We start from the raw sequence: 14,992 nt of genomic DNA, 5'->3' as shown, positions 1-14,992 counted from the left end.
TTTATCGGATCAATATGGAATACATTATTTTACGTACTGAAATCGGACACATGGTGGTTTTTTTACATTGCAGAACTGCAACTGAGCAAAACTAGAAAGTAAATGAGTGGCTCATTTACATATATAAAATATGATGCTTAATCTCAAGGGTTAGCTTGTGGGCATAGTGATGAAGACTTTGTAGAGATTTTCAAGTATTTCCAAGGACTTTAATGATTTTTTTAAAGTTAGTTCTATAAAACAAAGTCCTATGAGGTCTTCCGATCTCATGTGATCATTTATGTCTCCTTTAGTTTGGGTCTTCAGCTATCAGGGACAGGGAGATTGCCGTTCAGAGTGCAACAGTGTCTCTGGCGTGCATGTCACTGCTTTGTACAAGTACCATGCAAAACTGTGGGCTGTGGGTGTGACAACTAGGGAAGTCTGGGTAGGAAGCGGAGAAATAACAGTGTCCATGGCAGTTTGTCATCCCGCCTCCTGCTTCTGAGAGGCAGCCCATCAAAATGGTGCCGTGACCTTTCTGTAGTTCTTGTTGTACGTAGTGTTCCTTGTGCTTTTGAATTGAAGATTGGCATGGTTCTCCGCTCCAGTCCAGAACTGTGTTTCCAGTCATCTGAAGAGATACTTAGCTCATCGCTGTTAACCGGTGCATGGTTTGGAAGTGCCGTGTCTGTTTCCTGAAGCTCTGGTGTGCTGGTTACGTACTCATCTTGGGACCGCGCTCGAAGTGTGCAGAGCTTACTAAAGAGCTGTTCGTCAGTTTTAACTTTCTGTGTCCGCTTTCAGCTGAAACGTTAACGAATGTGCTGGACTTCAAAAGGGATGCTGGTTTGTGGCACGGAGTCTTAACAGTGAGTGTTGTTTGGATGCTGGTTTGTGGCACAGAGTCTTAACAGTGAGTGTTGTTTGCTAGTGGCTGGGTGGGAGCAAGAGACGAACCAAACCTGTGAATGTGGTCCAACTTGCTGGGTTTGGTTTGCTTATTCGGCATTGTTTCATCCTGCCTTCCTCTGATCTGGCCCATTTCTGTTTCGCAGAGTGTCATGAATAGGATGCACGTCATCAGCATCCCGTACGCCCTGATGAAGGTCAACCCACTCTCCTGGATTCAGAAAGTGTGTTCCTATAAAGGTACGGGAAGACTGTCCTCACTTGCCTCATCTTTCCTTAGAGAATTCTCTACAAGCTGATGTTTAGTAACTAAGTAAATCTGAAGGCAGTGTACAGAACTGCATCTGTGGGCTGAAGAGCTATCTGGGGATGTCTCTGTAGGACATCCTGATCCAGACCTTCTCAGGGCCTGCACAGCTACTTGCAGCAGCGTAACTGGGCTCTTCACTGAAGGACCAAGCACTCCTAATCTTATTCTTTTGAAGTTTCCTTCAGTGTCACATCAGTATCCCTAATATTATTTGAGACGGTTTTCGTTTGTAGTCAGAGCTTTCAAAGCTCAGACAAGGCTGCAGTTCAAATGACTCAGTCTGCGACAGGCAGGAGGCAGAGGTTCAAATGACACAGTCTGCGACAGGTAGGAGGCATAGGTGAGGTAGGCCACCTGTGAGGCCTGTCCCCTGTTCTTCCCTCCCAGTGGTGAGGTATCTCCCAGCACCAAACAGGAACCCCTGCTCACGTGACCACACAGCTCCAGCATCTGTTTGTCCCTGTCCAGTAGAGTTCAGCATGTCCGACTAACTTACCGTACCAACGAATGCTGGTGACAGTGTTTGCCGGCATCTCCCAGAGCAGCATTCCCGTTACAGAATGCAAGACACTGTTTTATGGAGGAACACGAAGCCTGGTTGAAGGCAGTGGGATCCACTGGGCTCTGCATACTCATTCAAATCCCTGGTCATTTCACTTCATGACCCAGAGGCTGCCAGAGCCCCGCAGACCTGCTGACACACCGGTTCTGTCAACGAGGCAGCACAAAACAAGGGTCAGCACCTTGGGGAGGGACAGCACTCATCCAAGAGAAAATAGGCAATGTACAAAGAGTAAAAAAAAAAAGTCTCAGGGACGGAGATACAACTCTGGTGTTGTGAGCGCTGCCCGCTCTTCCAGGGGACTTGGGTTCAGGTCCTAGCACTCACTTGGTGACTCACAACTGTCTGTAAACCCCAGTTCCAGGGTATCCTGTGTCCTCTTCTGGTCTCCCAGGGTACCAGGCACACACACACACACACACACACACACACACACACACACAGGCAAAACACTCATACTCATAAAGTGATAACATAATAAAAAGGTTGAGGCTGGGGAGATGTCTCAGGTTAAGAGCACTGGTTGATTCTCCAGAGGACCCAGGTTTGGGTTCCAGCATCCAATGGCAGCTCACAGCTATCATAACTCCAGCTGCAGGGAATCTCATGCCACTCTCTGTGCTCTGTGGGAACGGCCTGCCTGAGGTACACAGACATACATGCAGGCAAAACAACCACACACATAAAATCAAAACTAAAGGTCGGAAAGTGGGTCCGAGTGCATTACATCCAAGTCGTATCTCCAAATTAAGTTTTAAGGAGAAAAGGGATGGAGGAGGTTAGGAAGCACACGGGATAACCAGTGACAGTTAGACAGACAAGAGTGTGGTCCCTGCAGCAGGCCCCTCATGCTCTGCTCGTGCGCCTCTGCGCAGGATGAAGTGCAGCAGTATTTCAGAGTGTGAGTGTGCTGCCCCCGTGACACCGAGACATCTGTACTCCCTTCTCTCCACAGCCCGGGCCGCCCTGGTGAAGTCCCGTGATATGCACTGGTCGCTCCTGGCGCAGCGAGGTCAGAGGGATGTCTGCCTCAGCTCCCTGCGTATGTTGATTGTGGCAGACGGCGCTAACCCATGTGCGTAGGCTGGGTGGCCTCGGGCGGGTTTGTGGTATTTGCATACATGGTTCTCCACTTGCCTGTTGAGCTGGAATCTATAGTACAAAAGTCAGGCTTTATCGCCGCTTTGATAAATGTCCTGTGAGGTCTGTGACATGCTGCCCCTTGTTGGTGACCCATTGCTGGATCACGTGTGTATTTATTAAGACTCTAAATTTACAAGCAGTTTTAATACAGCTGTCAAAACCTTTAGTGGGAGCTGTTGTCTTTAAGAGGTCAGTGGACTATGCTGTAAATAGGTTCCCCAATTCCTTAGTGACCTCGTGAGCCTCTTGCCCTTTGGTGTTAGGCTCCCACTGATGTGGCTCTCAACTCTGACTTCCTTCGCAGGGACCCAACTCTTCTCCCTCCATGCCCTGGCCAACCCCAAGCCCTCCTGGAGGAATGCCTGTGGCATGTGCCTAGCAGTGCAGACTCTGCTGTAAACAGTCTGAGTGCAACTGCTCTGGTGGCTGCATGAGAGGTGGCTGTGTGAGCTTCCTCAGAACTGCCTGAGGCCTGGAGCGTGTGTCCTCTAGGGGAGCCCCTAGTGACACCTGTTGAGCAAGGGATTGCTTCTGCAACACCAAATTGTTACCCCTATTCTTCTGTGTACCCCATCTTTCAGGAGAGCAGAACAGGCACACAGCACCCCTAAAAGCCTCTCGTTCTCAACATCTAAGACAAACAAGGCATTTCCTCCTCACATCCATAGCTACTCATGCCTTCTCATGCCCATAGCTGCCAACAGCCGCCCACAGCTGCTCTAAGTCTCTGCTTTTGCACTCAGCTGCCCACAGTCTTCCACGGCTGCCCATAGCTGCCCACAGCCGCCCACAGCCTTCCACAGCTGCCCACAACTGCCCACAGCCTCCCACAGCTGCCCACAGCCTCCCACAGCTGCCCACAACTGCCCACAGCCTCCCACAACTGCCCACAGCCTCCCACAGCTGCCCACAACTGCCCACAGCCACTCACAGCTGCTCACAGCTGCCCACAACCACCCACAGCTGCCCTGGCTCTCTGCTTTTGCACTCGGCTGCAGTTGGTGATCACTTGAGCACATCACTCCCAGTGTTTTCTTTCTGGAGATAAATGTTAGCCCTAATAGCTTTGCCCTGTCTCCTCCATCCGAGTTCCTCCAGGTACCAGATAGCCGGCTTTCCTTCATAGGCCTCGACTTGCGCTTCACTTACTGGTCCTTTATCCAGTATCCAGTCTTGGTAACACAGAATAGTCTGTTGCCTTCTTTCCGTAGGAGACAACTGCCTCTCCAAAGAATGTGAAATCCAGGAGCCCCTATAGATGCCTGTTTCCCCTTCTAAGTACCCTTTTGGGAGAGGTTTATAATGAGACCCTAGAGTCACCATGGCTACAGGGCTCTAATTATTTGGGCCCTGAGCAGGCAGAGCCTCCTTGTTGCCAAGTTCTCTAACACCCACTGTTACAGCCTGCTAGCCCCGAATGACAGGATTTTAGCCAAAGGAGAGGACACCAGGGAGAGACAGGACATCTTCGGTGAAGATGTAGATCACACATCTCTAAAGTTACCTGTAGGAGCCGCACTTGCTGTCCATCAACCATCTAGTGCCAGGCCAGGCCTTGCTGGGCCACAGTAACAAGCACAAAAGTAAAAACAGGACTCCTGTGAGAGATTTCCAGACTCTTACTTATTGCTGAGCTGGAAGTGGTCGTATGTATCTTGTGATAACCACTCCTACCCTAAAAAGGGCTGCTTTGTCAGGTCAGCGTGGTACCTTACACACTGCGTGCTCTTGGCTTGCTGGCCCTCCAGTCACCTCTCACGCTTTACACAGGGTCAATATCTTCCTGTGATGCCTTCCTCAACGTTTTCCAGTCCAGAGGTCTGAGGCCAGAGGTCATCTGTCCTTGTGCCAGTTCTCCTGAGGCGCTGACAGTAGCCATCCGCAGGTAACTAAACTATATGCCATCTCCTGTGAACACATGTTTAAGTAGTCTATGTATGATGGAGTTACCTATGTCACTAAGTTTGTAATATGTTTCTAACTGTTAGGCATTCTGAAGAAGGACTTCCTGGCTGTGCCTCCATCTCCATGAGGTGGCAGAGGTGCAGCCTGCCATTCCATGCCCCTCACCAGTCTAGATCCATGCTGGGAGTTGGGTAGTGATTCCTGGACTGCACTGTATTCTCTCAATTTTGTTTTCCTTAAGCTTCTCCCCAAATAAAGAACTTGCTATTTCTTGCCTGATCTTATGTAAAAGTTGTAACTAGGCAAGAGCCCCTTATCCTGAGAGGGTCTGCTGAAGAGGACCTTTAACGTACCAAGGGGAGCATCTGGCACTGTAACCTCTACATCCCAAGTATCTTTCGTTGGTATCTCCTTTGTGTCACATCTTGTGGCTTGGAGTAGGGCCTTGAGGCTGCCCTGAGAGTCCCCACCCCATCTGAGAGCTAGTGTCCTAGTATCTGGGCCCTGCGTTCCTTCCCATGCTTACTGCACACAGTACGTTGTTCCCAAACCACAGCTAGGCCCCAAAGGCACTTTCCTTCCCTGATCATGAGACTCCTGTTACTGCTGATCCTGCCCTCAAGCACCATTCTGTGGGGCTTCAGGCTACAATCTCACAGTAGAAGACATCTCTTTCAGCTTACATCCTCAGCATCTTGCTACAGAATTGCCTCAGCTCTGGCCATGTACACATTGTGCTCATAATTTAAAAGTAGTGTGTCCTTATAAAGATCTAAGTTTTAACTAACTATTTTAATAATAGAATTAAAAGCAACATCCCATGCCTTGGGAAGGACTCCATCAGGCTATCTGCTGTGGGGAGGTGGTGTTATAAAGATACCCTGGGCCTGAGCCCCCCCTGCATGTGCACGGTATCACTGCCCATTGCAGCACAGAGGCCTCCCAACAGTTAGTCTGCCCACCTGGGTACCCTAGGGCTCTGTGCTAAGGTCACAAGATAACCAGATAGAAATTGAGTCACCTCTGATGACCGACTCAGAGGTCACATACTCAGATGACTGACTCAGAGGGCAGTGTTACTTGCCTGGTACTCATGGGCCTACCTCTGATGAGAGGAGTATTGAAGCCATACTGCAGAGAGGGACATGGCTTTGGAGCACACTGTCTTGACAAGGCCACACACAGAGCAGATGCTTTAGTACGGAACTGAATGTCAGGCGAAGCTGGCTCTTAGTGCCCTCCTCCTTGAAGTGATGACCCTTGTCAACAGGCCTGCTGGTGCTCTTGTTGTCTAGGCCCCCAGATCTGGGAGGACCTCCCCCAAGAAAAGCTGTCCTGTCAATGAACGGCCTGAGCTACGGTGTGATCAGAGTTGACACTGAAGAGAAACTGTCAGTCCTCACTGTTCAGGATGTTGGCCAGGTGATGCCCGGAGGTAAGAATCGGTCAGAGTGCATCTGCATCCTGCCCTGATTGACACAGCAGAGAGCATTAGTGCACCAGCTCTGCTAGCTCACTCGCTGTACGCCAGGCATAGTCCTTAGCCTCATGCCTTTTGGAGGGACTCAACACCCTGCAGCCTCTATAGGGTACCTCAGGAAAAACTGATGCTGTGAATGCCAGGATGATGAGGTCACCCGAGTAGGTTATAAGAAGCACCTTGTGGAGACAGGAGATGTTGACCTGCTCCCCTACCCCCCTAAAAAAAAAGAAGGAAGAAAGAGAAAACCCCAGGTGCATCCTCCTGCCGATGTTGGCCTGTGCACTTTCCTGCTGCTTTGAGGAAGGACAGGGAGAAGGGGTGTTGGAGTGGCCCTCTCAAGTGTCACTGAGGGATGGGCCAGAGCCTGCCTGGCTCAGGAGCCCTTGGAAGCAGGGATGCTGTCAAACTGCAGCTGCCCTGGCACTCCCTTCCTGCCACGGGCAGAGTCCCACTCTTCTGCCCTGGTTTCCTCTCTGATGCTGACCACGAGCAGCTTACAGGAGGAAAGGATTCATTTGGCTTATATTTCCAGGGAAGTCAAGGCAGGAACTTGAAGCAGAAACTGTGGCAGAACTCTGATTGCTGGTTCATGTTTAGCTAGGTTTCTGTACATCACAGGCCACCTACTGAAGGAATGGTACTGCCCACAGTGCTCTGCACTCTCCTCCATCAGTTAATAACCAGGGCAGTTTATCATAGGCTTGTCCACAGACCAGCCTGCTTTAGGCAATTCCTCAGTTGAGGAACCTCCTCCCAGAGGACTCTAGGATAGGCCCAGTTGGCAAGGTTAATCAGGACACCCTGTTAGTTTCAGAAGTAGGGTGCTGTCTCTCATGCCCAGTTACCCCAACATCAATGCTCCCCTCTTCTGCCAGATGTGTGGGTTCTGCTGGCTGCCTGGCATCCTGGCTTCAAGCTGCAATCTGTCACAGGCAGCCTCGATGAAGGGCGCTGAACTCCTGACACAGAAGCTCCAGGTAGACTGGTCCCTGGGTCAGGCAGAGTTCTGATTGGAGTGAACACAGAGGTTTAAATTAGAGTTTCTAGCTCCACCTTCTAATTCATGTGAATTATATTTCTTCCTATAATTTGACTCCCTTAGAAACAGTCTTATGGAATGCTTGACTTTGTAGTTAAAACATTTTCAAAAGCATGGTGGATGGCTTCAATCTCAGTACTTAGGATGCTGAGGCAGAGGAATCTTGTGTTTGGGACCTGCCTGGGCTACATAGTAGACCTTGTCTCAACAACAACCAAGTAATAAAACAGATGATGGAGTAACATTTTTTACTTGTTATGATGAAGTTCAGGTAGGCTGTAAATTGTGGGGGTACTGTGAGTGGTACTCACTTGGTACACTCCTTTCTATGCAGAGGGGGACACATGTATGTGCGTGTGCACGTAGGGGCCTGAGGAAAACCGTGTTACTTGGGCATTCTATCCCTTATTTAGAAATAGGGCCTCTGTTTAGGCTAGGCTGGCTAACTAGCAAGCCTTAAGGACCTACCGGGCTCTGTATACTCAACACTAGAACTAAAAAAAAAGCTGTGCATGGCGTTCTAATGCTGGCTCTGGGATTTGTCTTAGGTCCCCATGCTTCCTGGCATCCATTTTCCTAGCAGCTGTCTCCCTGTTCTATTTATTTTGAATACATCAAGACACGCTCATTTTCCTTTCTTGCTATAAGACATGCAAACCTGTCTCATGTGTGTGCACTTCCCAGTCATATATCTGTACGCACACGCCCACACATCTGTACATGTGCTCCCAGGTGTTTCTCTGTGCATCTGTCTGCCAGATGTGTGTACTCATTTGTTGTGTGGCACTTTCCCTGGGGAACAAATGGACAGTGATCTACTCAACCCAGACAGGGAACCCATAACAGCCCAAAGTAAGGATACCACCCACGTCCAACTTAGTGAACCAGTGAGCTTCAGGAGCGGAAACGACCCAGTGACAGCTGGATCACTAAAAGCCAACCCCAACCTAGATGACTGCTCACAAAAGCTGGAAACCTGGAACACACTTTCCAACCTGCAGGCAGTGTAAGAGGTTGGAAAACTTGTTCAGGCAGCTCATGTGGTCTGAGCCTCTTCTAGACAGCTGGGAATGTATCTCTTCTCTGAGAATGTATCTCCCGATTCACTGCAGGTTATATGTAAGCTTTGGGAGGGGAGAGTCTAACGAATCTGCTGAGTTTCAGGGTTTTTTTCTGAAGCTTTTGAGTTGTTTACTTCCTGGATTTAATGGAGTTTCCTTGAAAGATGGGATATTTCACTTCCCTTGAAAGCATTCCATGTCTTAACAAGCTTCAGCCCAAGACAGATGTCTTACCTCTTGACAAAATGGCCACACAGTGACAGCTTGTGCATGTGCTTCCTAGGAATTCTTCCTGGGGTCAGGCCCCTCCCAGCAGTTGGCTGGTGCTTGATTGACTGGGCTTATGGGCACAGTCAAATCCAACAGTGCCTTATCCCAGCGCTGATGCTGCGCTGTATCGGCCTTCTAGCATCCGCCCTTACCACAATATCAAGTGGATTTACAGTGATTCGAGCGATTTTTGTGACTTTTAAATCATCTCTATGCACACCGAAAGTAAATACTCATGTCCGTGTACTCGGGAAAGTGAGATTCTGTTAGTCAAAAGAGGATTACCTAGATGTAGCTTACTTTTTAATCCTGCATGTCTGTGTGCATGAGTGCATGTGTGTGTGTGTGTGTGTGTGTGTGTGTGTGTTCGTGTATGTGTGTGTGTTCGTGTGTGTCTGTGTGTCTCTGTGTGTGGTCTGCGTGTCTGTCCAGTGCTGGCAGTGGACCCAGGACTTCTTATATCCTCGGTAAGCTCGATACCACTGAGTTATATTGTAGCCCTCACGCTGCTTGTAACAAGTACTTACTTAATTAGCACTGTCCACAAAGAGTTTGCCGCCCATGTAACTTCAAATATATCAGCAGTGCCAGGCACAGTGGTGCACCTTTTATCCCATCACTTGGGAGGCAGAGGCAGGAGATTTCTGTGAGTTCCTCGGGCCAGCTCAGAGGTTGGGCAAGTCAGAGCTACATGGTATCTTAAGAACAAATAAACAAGTAAACAAGCAAATGAAAAGCCCCACAGATAATGTGAGCAAGTAAACCGTTGTGAACAATCTGTTCACATGCATGCCTTGATGATTCTGAATTCTTTTCCCTGTTTAGCTAGTGTGTGTGTTGTGAAGGTAGACGGTGTCCCTTATCTCTGTAAAACTGATGAAATTGGAGAGATCTGTGTCAACTCCGTTGCAACTGGGACAGCATATTACGGACTGCTTGGAATCACAAAGAATATATTTGAGGTTTGTATCCTTTTCCTGAACTTTATCTTGAGATCAAATCCCATGTGTGTTGATGGGACCCAGGGTGATTCACACGCTTCACAGGCTTAGATGGTTTCCACCAGTAAGGAGGTGCTGCTAGGACCTCAGCTCGGTTCACAGTCTGATCTGTTGTTCATGACAAGTCCTGTAAGGACAGGTGATACCAGGAACTGGGTGTTCAAATAGGTGAGGGTTGTTGGGGTCCCACATAGGTGGTGTATCCACTCAGCAGAGCAGACAAGATGAGAGAATGGTCTGTGGAGAGCCAAGTGCCCTGGGAGTCTCTTTCTATGGAATACTAAACCCTGGGCCACAGGTGGTTTGTGGTATTTGAAATGACTAAGATAACCTCACCTTGTCTTAACTCTATTTTGCATCCACTAAGACAGTTCTCACCCTTCCACCCTCTCTCTAACAGTCACATCCACCCTGGCTATGCTCTTGGGACTGTCTGTGACTCGGACTGTGGTCCAAATATGATAACAGAAATAATGAATCTTTGTGCAAGCTAAAACCTAAAACTGAAACAAGTAAGAGGAAGTGTAAATAAAATGTAACTATTGTGTATGTTTGAAAAAAACCGTGCTAAGCTTTGCAGGACGATGACATTACCGGAATGCTCTAGCTCCCTGACTGATATCTTCCCCCTGGAGCACTGACGTAACGTGGGCTTTGTTTTGAAAAAGCCTGCACCCCTGAGCGTTATCACCAAGAGACATTTTGGAGGCTTGAGCCTGCTCTTGGTCTGCCATTATTGAGTTCTCCTGCTTGCCCACCCTGTCTTTCTAGTAGTCAGTGAGTTGTCTGCTGCCTGACATCCTCTTCCCTGTTCTGGCAGACCGTCCCGGTCACTGCAGATGGAGTCCCTGTCTCTGACCGGCCTTTCACCAGGACAGGCCTTCTGGGATTTATTGGGCCTGTGAGTATATGACCTCCTGTACCTGCCCAGCAGCAGAGAGTGCTGGCAGAGAAAAGGAACACTTCATTGTAGACATGCTCTTGTCCCCGAGGTCCTTGGTTTTCAGTGTGGCTTTGGTCATTCACGTGACCACCCTGGCCTGCTCCTTACCTGCATGTAGTGTTTCTCCAGCCACCAACCCACAGTGGGCCCTGGGTAGGAAACAAGGAGGTGGGGATGTTTTTGTTTTTATTACTTTTTTCCAGTTTTGATATTTAAAATGTTAAAATGAATACATTCTGTAGCATCTTGGCCCGCCTTTTCTCAGGTGGATAAATTTATGTCCTTTCCCAGAAACATTGGTTGTCACAGCTCAGGGAGGGGCCAGCTCGCTTGTGGGTATCTGCAGGCCAGAACTGCTTAGTATCAGCTAGTGTAATGTGGCCATATCTGTAGCCTCGTAGTTAGCTCCTGGGTCACATGACACCCTGGGAGGCCTTGCTCTTGGTGGAGCATCTCAGAGTCCTCCACCCACCCACCCACGACCTATAGCCCTTTGGCATTGACGCCCCTTTCCCACCCTTCAGTGCTGCCCCTTTACTCATGTGGTCTGTTCCACTTGACCTGAGTATAATGAGGGGTGCAGTCGCTTGTCGACCCGTATGAGGTGCTGTATTCTTTGTGCTCTCAAATCCTTCTCCTGTGGCCTGACACACCCTTTTCTCAGGATAACCTGGTCTTCGTTGTGGGCAAGCTGGACGGGCTGATGGTCGTAGGAATCCGCAGACACAATGCAGATGACATTGTGGCTACTGCCCTGGCTGTGGAGCCCATGAAGTTTGTCTACAGAGGCAGGTGATGCATGGTAGACCCCGCACTCGGCTCTCAGGTCTCTTCTGTACTCACAATCTGGGAGGTCTGTGTAATAGAAGAGAAGCCAGGAAACCCAACTTTGCAGAATATAAAATGTTATGCATACCAGAAAAGTTACACAAAGAAAAAAAATGTTTGCATCAGAGATAGCAGAGGTAAACACCTTCATTTCCAGCAGTTGTCCAGCTCCCTAAAAGAACACAGTCTGGCTCTGCAGAGGTGGCTCAGCGGTTGAGAGCACTCACTACCCTTCCAGAGGACCCGGGTTTGATTCCAGCACCTACATGGAAGGTGTAACTCCACTTCCAGGATATCTAACTCTCTATTCTGGCACTGGCACACACAGGTACATAGACATATATGCAGGCAAAACAGTCACATACATTAAATAAATAAGTAAGTAAATAAATAAAATATTTCAAATAAAGAGAGTAAGGTCCAAATGTGTTGATTGGACGAAAGGACAGGATCCCAGCTGCTGGGAGGTGAGTAGGGACTAGCTTCCTCACTGTCTTGTGAATGCTGATTGAAAGAACAGCTCTCCTCTGTGAGTTAGCAAAGGCAGATTCTTTTTTCTAGTAAGGCTTCAGAAGACATAATATACTTCATTGCTCCCAGAATAAAAATGTCCTCCTAAATGTCTACATTGGTTAAGCAAGGACTTTAGACACTCATGTCTGTGGAGTGGACAACTGTACCTCTGCCTGTGACACAGTGACAAAGGGCTGAGAAGGGATTTTGTTCATCTCTGCCCACCCCTGAGCTCTCGATCCTAGAAGAAGCTATAAGAAGAAGGACAGGAAGAAGACACTGAGAAAGATTGCTGGATAAAAAGAACGTGCTTGTGGGCTGTCTATGCCACGTTGCAGAAATATGTGGGCATACTAGCTGACGGGGAAAATAGGAGAACATTTATCTATGAAGTGGCAGACGTTCTAGTATAAGGGGATTTGGTGGGGAAACCCAACCTCTTAACTTTGATGGGAGAAGACAGAGATAGCTTTGGTAGTCCAAAACAAGAAAAAAGTGCATGTGCACACATAGGCAATATATAAACAAGAAAAAAGTGCATGTGCACACACAGGCAAATATATAAACAAGAAAAACAAGAAAAAAGTGCATGTGCACACACAGGCAATATATAAACAAGGAAAAATTACATGTGCACACACAGGCAAATATATAAACAAGAAAAACAAGAAAAAAGTGCATGTGCACACACAGGCAATATATAAACAAGAAAAAAAGTGCATGTGTACACACAGGCAATATATAAACAAGGAAAAAGTATACGTGCACATGCACACAGATAAACGGAAGGAAGGAAGGAAGGGAGAAGGAGGAGGAGACATAGGCCAGTGGGACGGCTCAGTGTATAAAGATACTTACTAGCAAGCTTGATGACTTAAGTTCAACCCTAAATCTTCTGTCTGACCTTCGTACATGTTGTAGGAAAATGTAGAAAAATCCAGTTTTTAAAACATTTTAAAATGTATTTATTTTTATTTTATGTGCATTTTGTGTGCATGCATGTCTGTGCACCACATGTGCCTGGTGCCCGTAGAGGCCAGAAAAAGGCATGCGATCCCCTGGGACTGGAGTTACAGGTAATGAGCTACCATGTAGGTACTTGGCATCAAACCCAGGTCTTCTGGAAGAGCAGCCATCTGAGCCACTTCCTCAGCCCTTAGAATTTTTTTTTTTTAATGGGGGAGGACTTGTTGAAATTTGTAAAGTTAGGTAGAAGAAACAAGTCTAGAAAGATCAATCACAACTAGGATCAATTAACTCACTATTGGGAATATTTTATCTAGTAAGAATTTTTTTTTTAATTTGTGCTTAGTACTACAGTCTTTATTTTTGTGAGCTGAAACTGGTTTAGTTGTAGTACTGGAGATGGGACCGACAGGTTCCTTTGTGTATTTACAGTAAGTAGTCTATCTACCTCACAGAACTTTGCAGCGTTTGTATAATGTGACTTGAGAGAGGCAGGGCTCTGGCACGTCTCCTCCGAGTAGTCACTTTGCCCGTGTCCCCTCTCAGGATTGCTGTGTTCTCTGTTACTGTGCTACACGATGACCGGATTGTCTTGGTGGCTGAACAACGGCCTGACGCTTCGGAGGAAGATAGCTTCCAGTGGATGAGCCGTGTGCTACAGGTGGGCATCCTGGCATGGTCTCTGTTTTCAGCACATGGGGGCTTACAAATGACAGGTAGCTAAAAAAGAGTCAGATATATATGCCCTGGAAGTCAGGGGCCACACTCGTCACACGACACAGTAGCTCACATTCCCGTCACTCAGCTTCACGTCCATTTGTACCTCTGTAAGTACCATTAGCATTTCTTTAAAATTACTAGTTTATGAATATAATTGTGTCTGACCACTGTTAAAATTTCCTCAACTATCTAGTGGTTGTTTTGACCATGCAATCACGAGATCATAAGTTATGATGCATAGGGATGCGTGTTTTTTTTTATCCTGTAGATAGATACCCCTGTCACTTTTGTGGCAAGTCTGAAGAAAACATGCCATGGGGTGGCTTTTCCTCAGTCTTACTTGACTATGCCTTTGTGTGTCTCATGCCTTTGTCTGTCTCTATGGATCCTGTGAGTGGATCTGGAGGCCTGTTTGGACCAGGCCAGATTTCTGGCAAGATTCTCTCGAAGGTGGCTGGGGAGCCTGGGGTCCCTGTTTGTTGGCACTCTTACCTCATGCACTTGTGATCTGTCGATTCTGTGGTAGTCACGCTGTGACTTTTTCAACCACCTTTCTTCATCATTAACTAGAACATACAGGGGAAAAAAAGATGGAGGATAGATTCCAGATTAATGAATCCTCTGGGGGTGATCGCTGAGTTGGCTAGTTCATCATGAACTAGCAGGTTTAAACAACTGAGTTTCAGTGTGTTGTAGCTATGGCTGTTACCATTCCGAGCTCAATGGGAGCCCCTTGATAAAGCCCGGGGTCTCTGAGGCAAGAGTAGAAACTGGTTGGCCAGACACAAGGGTACCTGTCCTGTGTGGTCCTGAGTGGGATATTGAAGGTCTCTGTCTGTGGACTTGACAGTCGTCACCCTGAGCCCTTCTCAGAGGACAGAGGAGAGAATGGTCCTGTCGGCTTGTTTGTAAGGTTCTCTGTTCTGAATTTATGCTGACAGTTCTTATTCAAACTCAAGACATTTAACTCATTGTCCCCTGACAATGTAGTTGCCAACAGTAAGCATTATCACTCATTGGCTTCTGTCCACCAGGCCCCAGTGACTCACAGCGTGGCCTCCATGCTGGGCCAGACAGGCGAGCTGGGGACAGCGCTCAGGATTTACAGTTCTCTTCCTTTGCACACATCTCCCTGGGCATCAACTAGCAAGAATGCGTTAAAGCCACATTAAATGGCTCTGAACTGTGCTACTAGCTAAGTTCTGATCGAGTACGTTCTTTTTACTTTAGGTGTTAGGAATTGTTTTGTATCATTAAGTTGGCCATATTTGAAATATAAACCTAATTCCAAGTCTAGGACATCTAGCTTCTGTCATTGTTGGTTCACCTCTTCCCAGCTGGAGGCCTCAGCGTGCGT

The 14,992-nt window shown here is 47.7% G+C and overlaps 1 protein-coding gene across 7 annotated transcripts in view; it reads left to right on the top strand.

Moving 5' to 3' along the window:
* Dip2a (disco interacting protein 2 homolog A) overlaps positions 1–14,992 on the top strand; it is a 79,037-nt gene that overhangs the window by 45,665 nt on the left and 18,380 nt on the right. For all 7 annotated transcript variants that reach the window (XM_076916521.1, XM_034524189.2, XM_076916519.1 and 4 more), the window contains 9 exons: positions 787–851; positions 1,038–1,131; positions 2,719–2,838; positions 4,677–4,791; positions 6,107–6,246; positions 9,490–9,626; positions 10,486–10,566; positions 11,273–11,400; positions 13,462–13,576. In XM_076916521.1, coding sequence (XP_076772636.1) covers positions 787–851; positions 1,038–1,131; positions 2,719–2,838; positions 4,677–4,791; positions 6,107–6,246; positions 9,490–9,626; positions 10,486–10,566; positions 11,273–11,400; positions 13,462–13,576 — 995 coding nt within the window. The remainder of the gene's footprint in view (positions 1–786; positions 852–1,037; positions 1,132–2,718; positions 2,839–4,676; positions 4,792–6,106; positions 6,247–9,489; positions 9,627–10,485; positions 10,567–11,272; positions 11,401–13,461; positions 13,577–14,992) is intronic.

The sequence above is a fragment of the Arvicanthis niloticus genome, chromosome 20 (assembly GCF_011762505.2).
Source record: "Arvicanthis niloticus isolate mArvNil1 chromosome 20, mArvNil1.pat.X, whole genome shotgun sequence".
Lineage (NCBI taxonomy): Eukaryota > Metazoa > Chordata > Mammalia > Rodentia > Muridae > Arvicanthis > Arvicanthis niloticus.
Note: the sequence above shows the minus strand (reverse complement) of the source record. Positions and strands in the feature narration are given on the sequence as shown.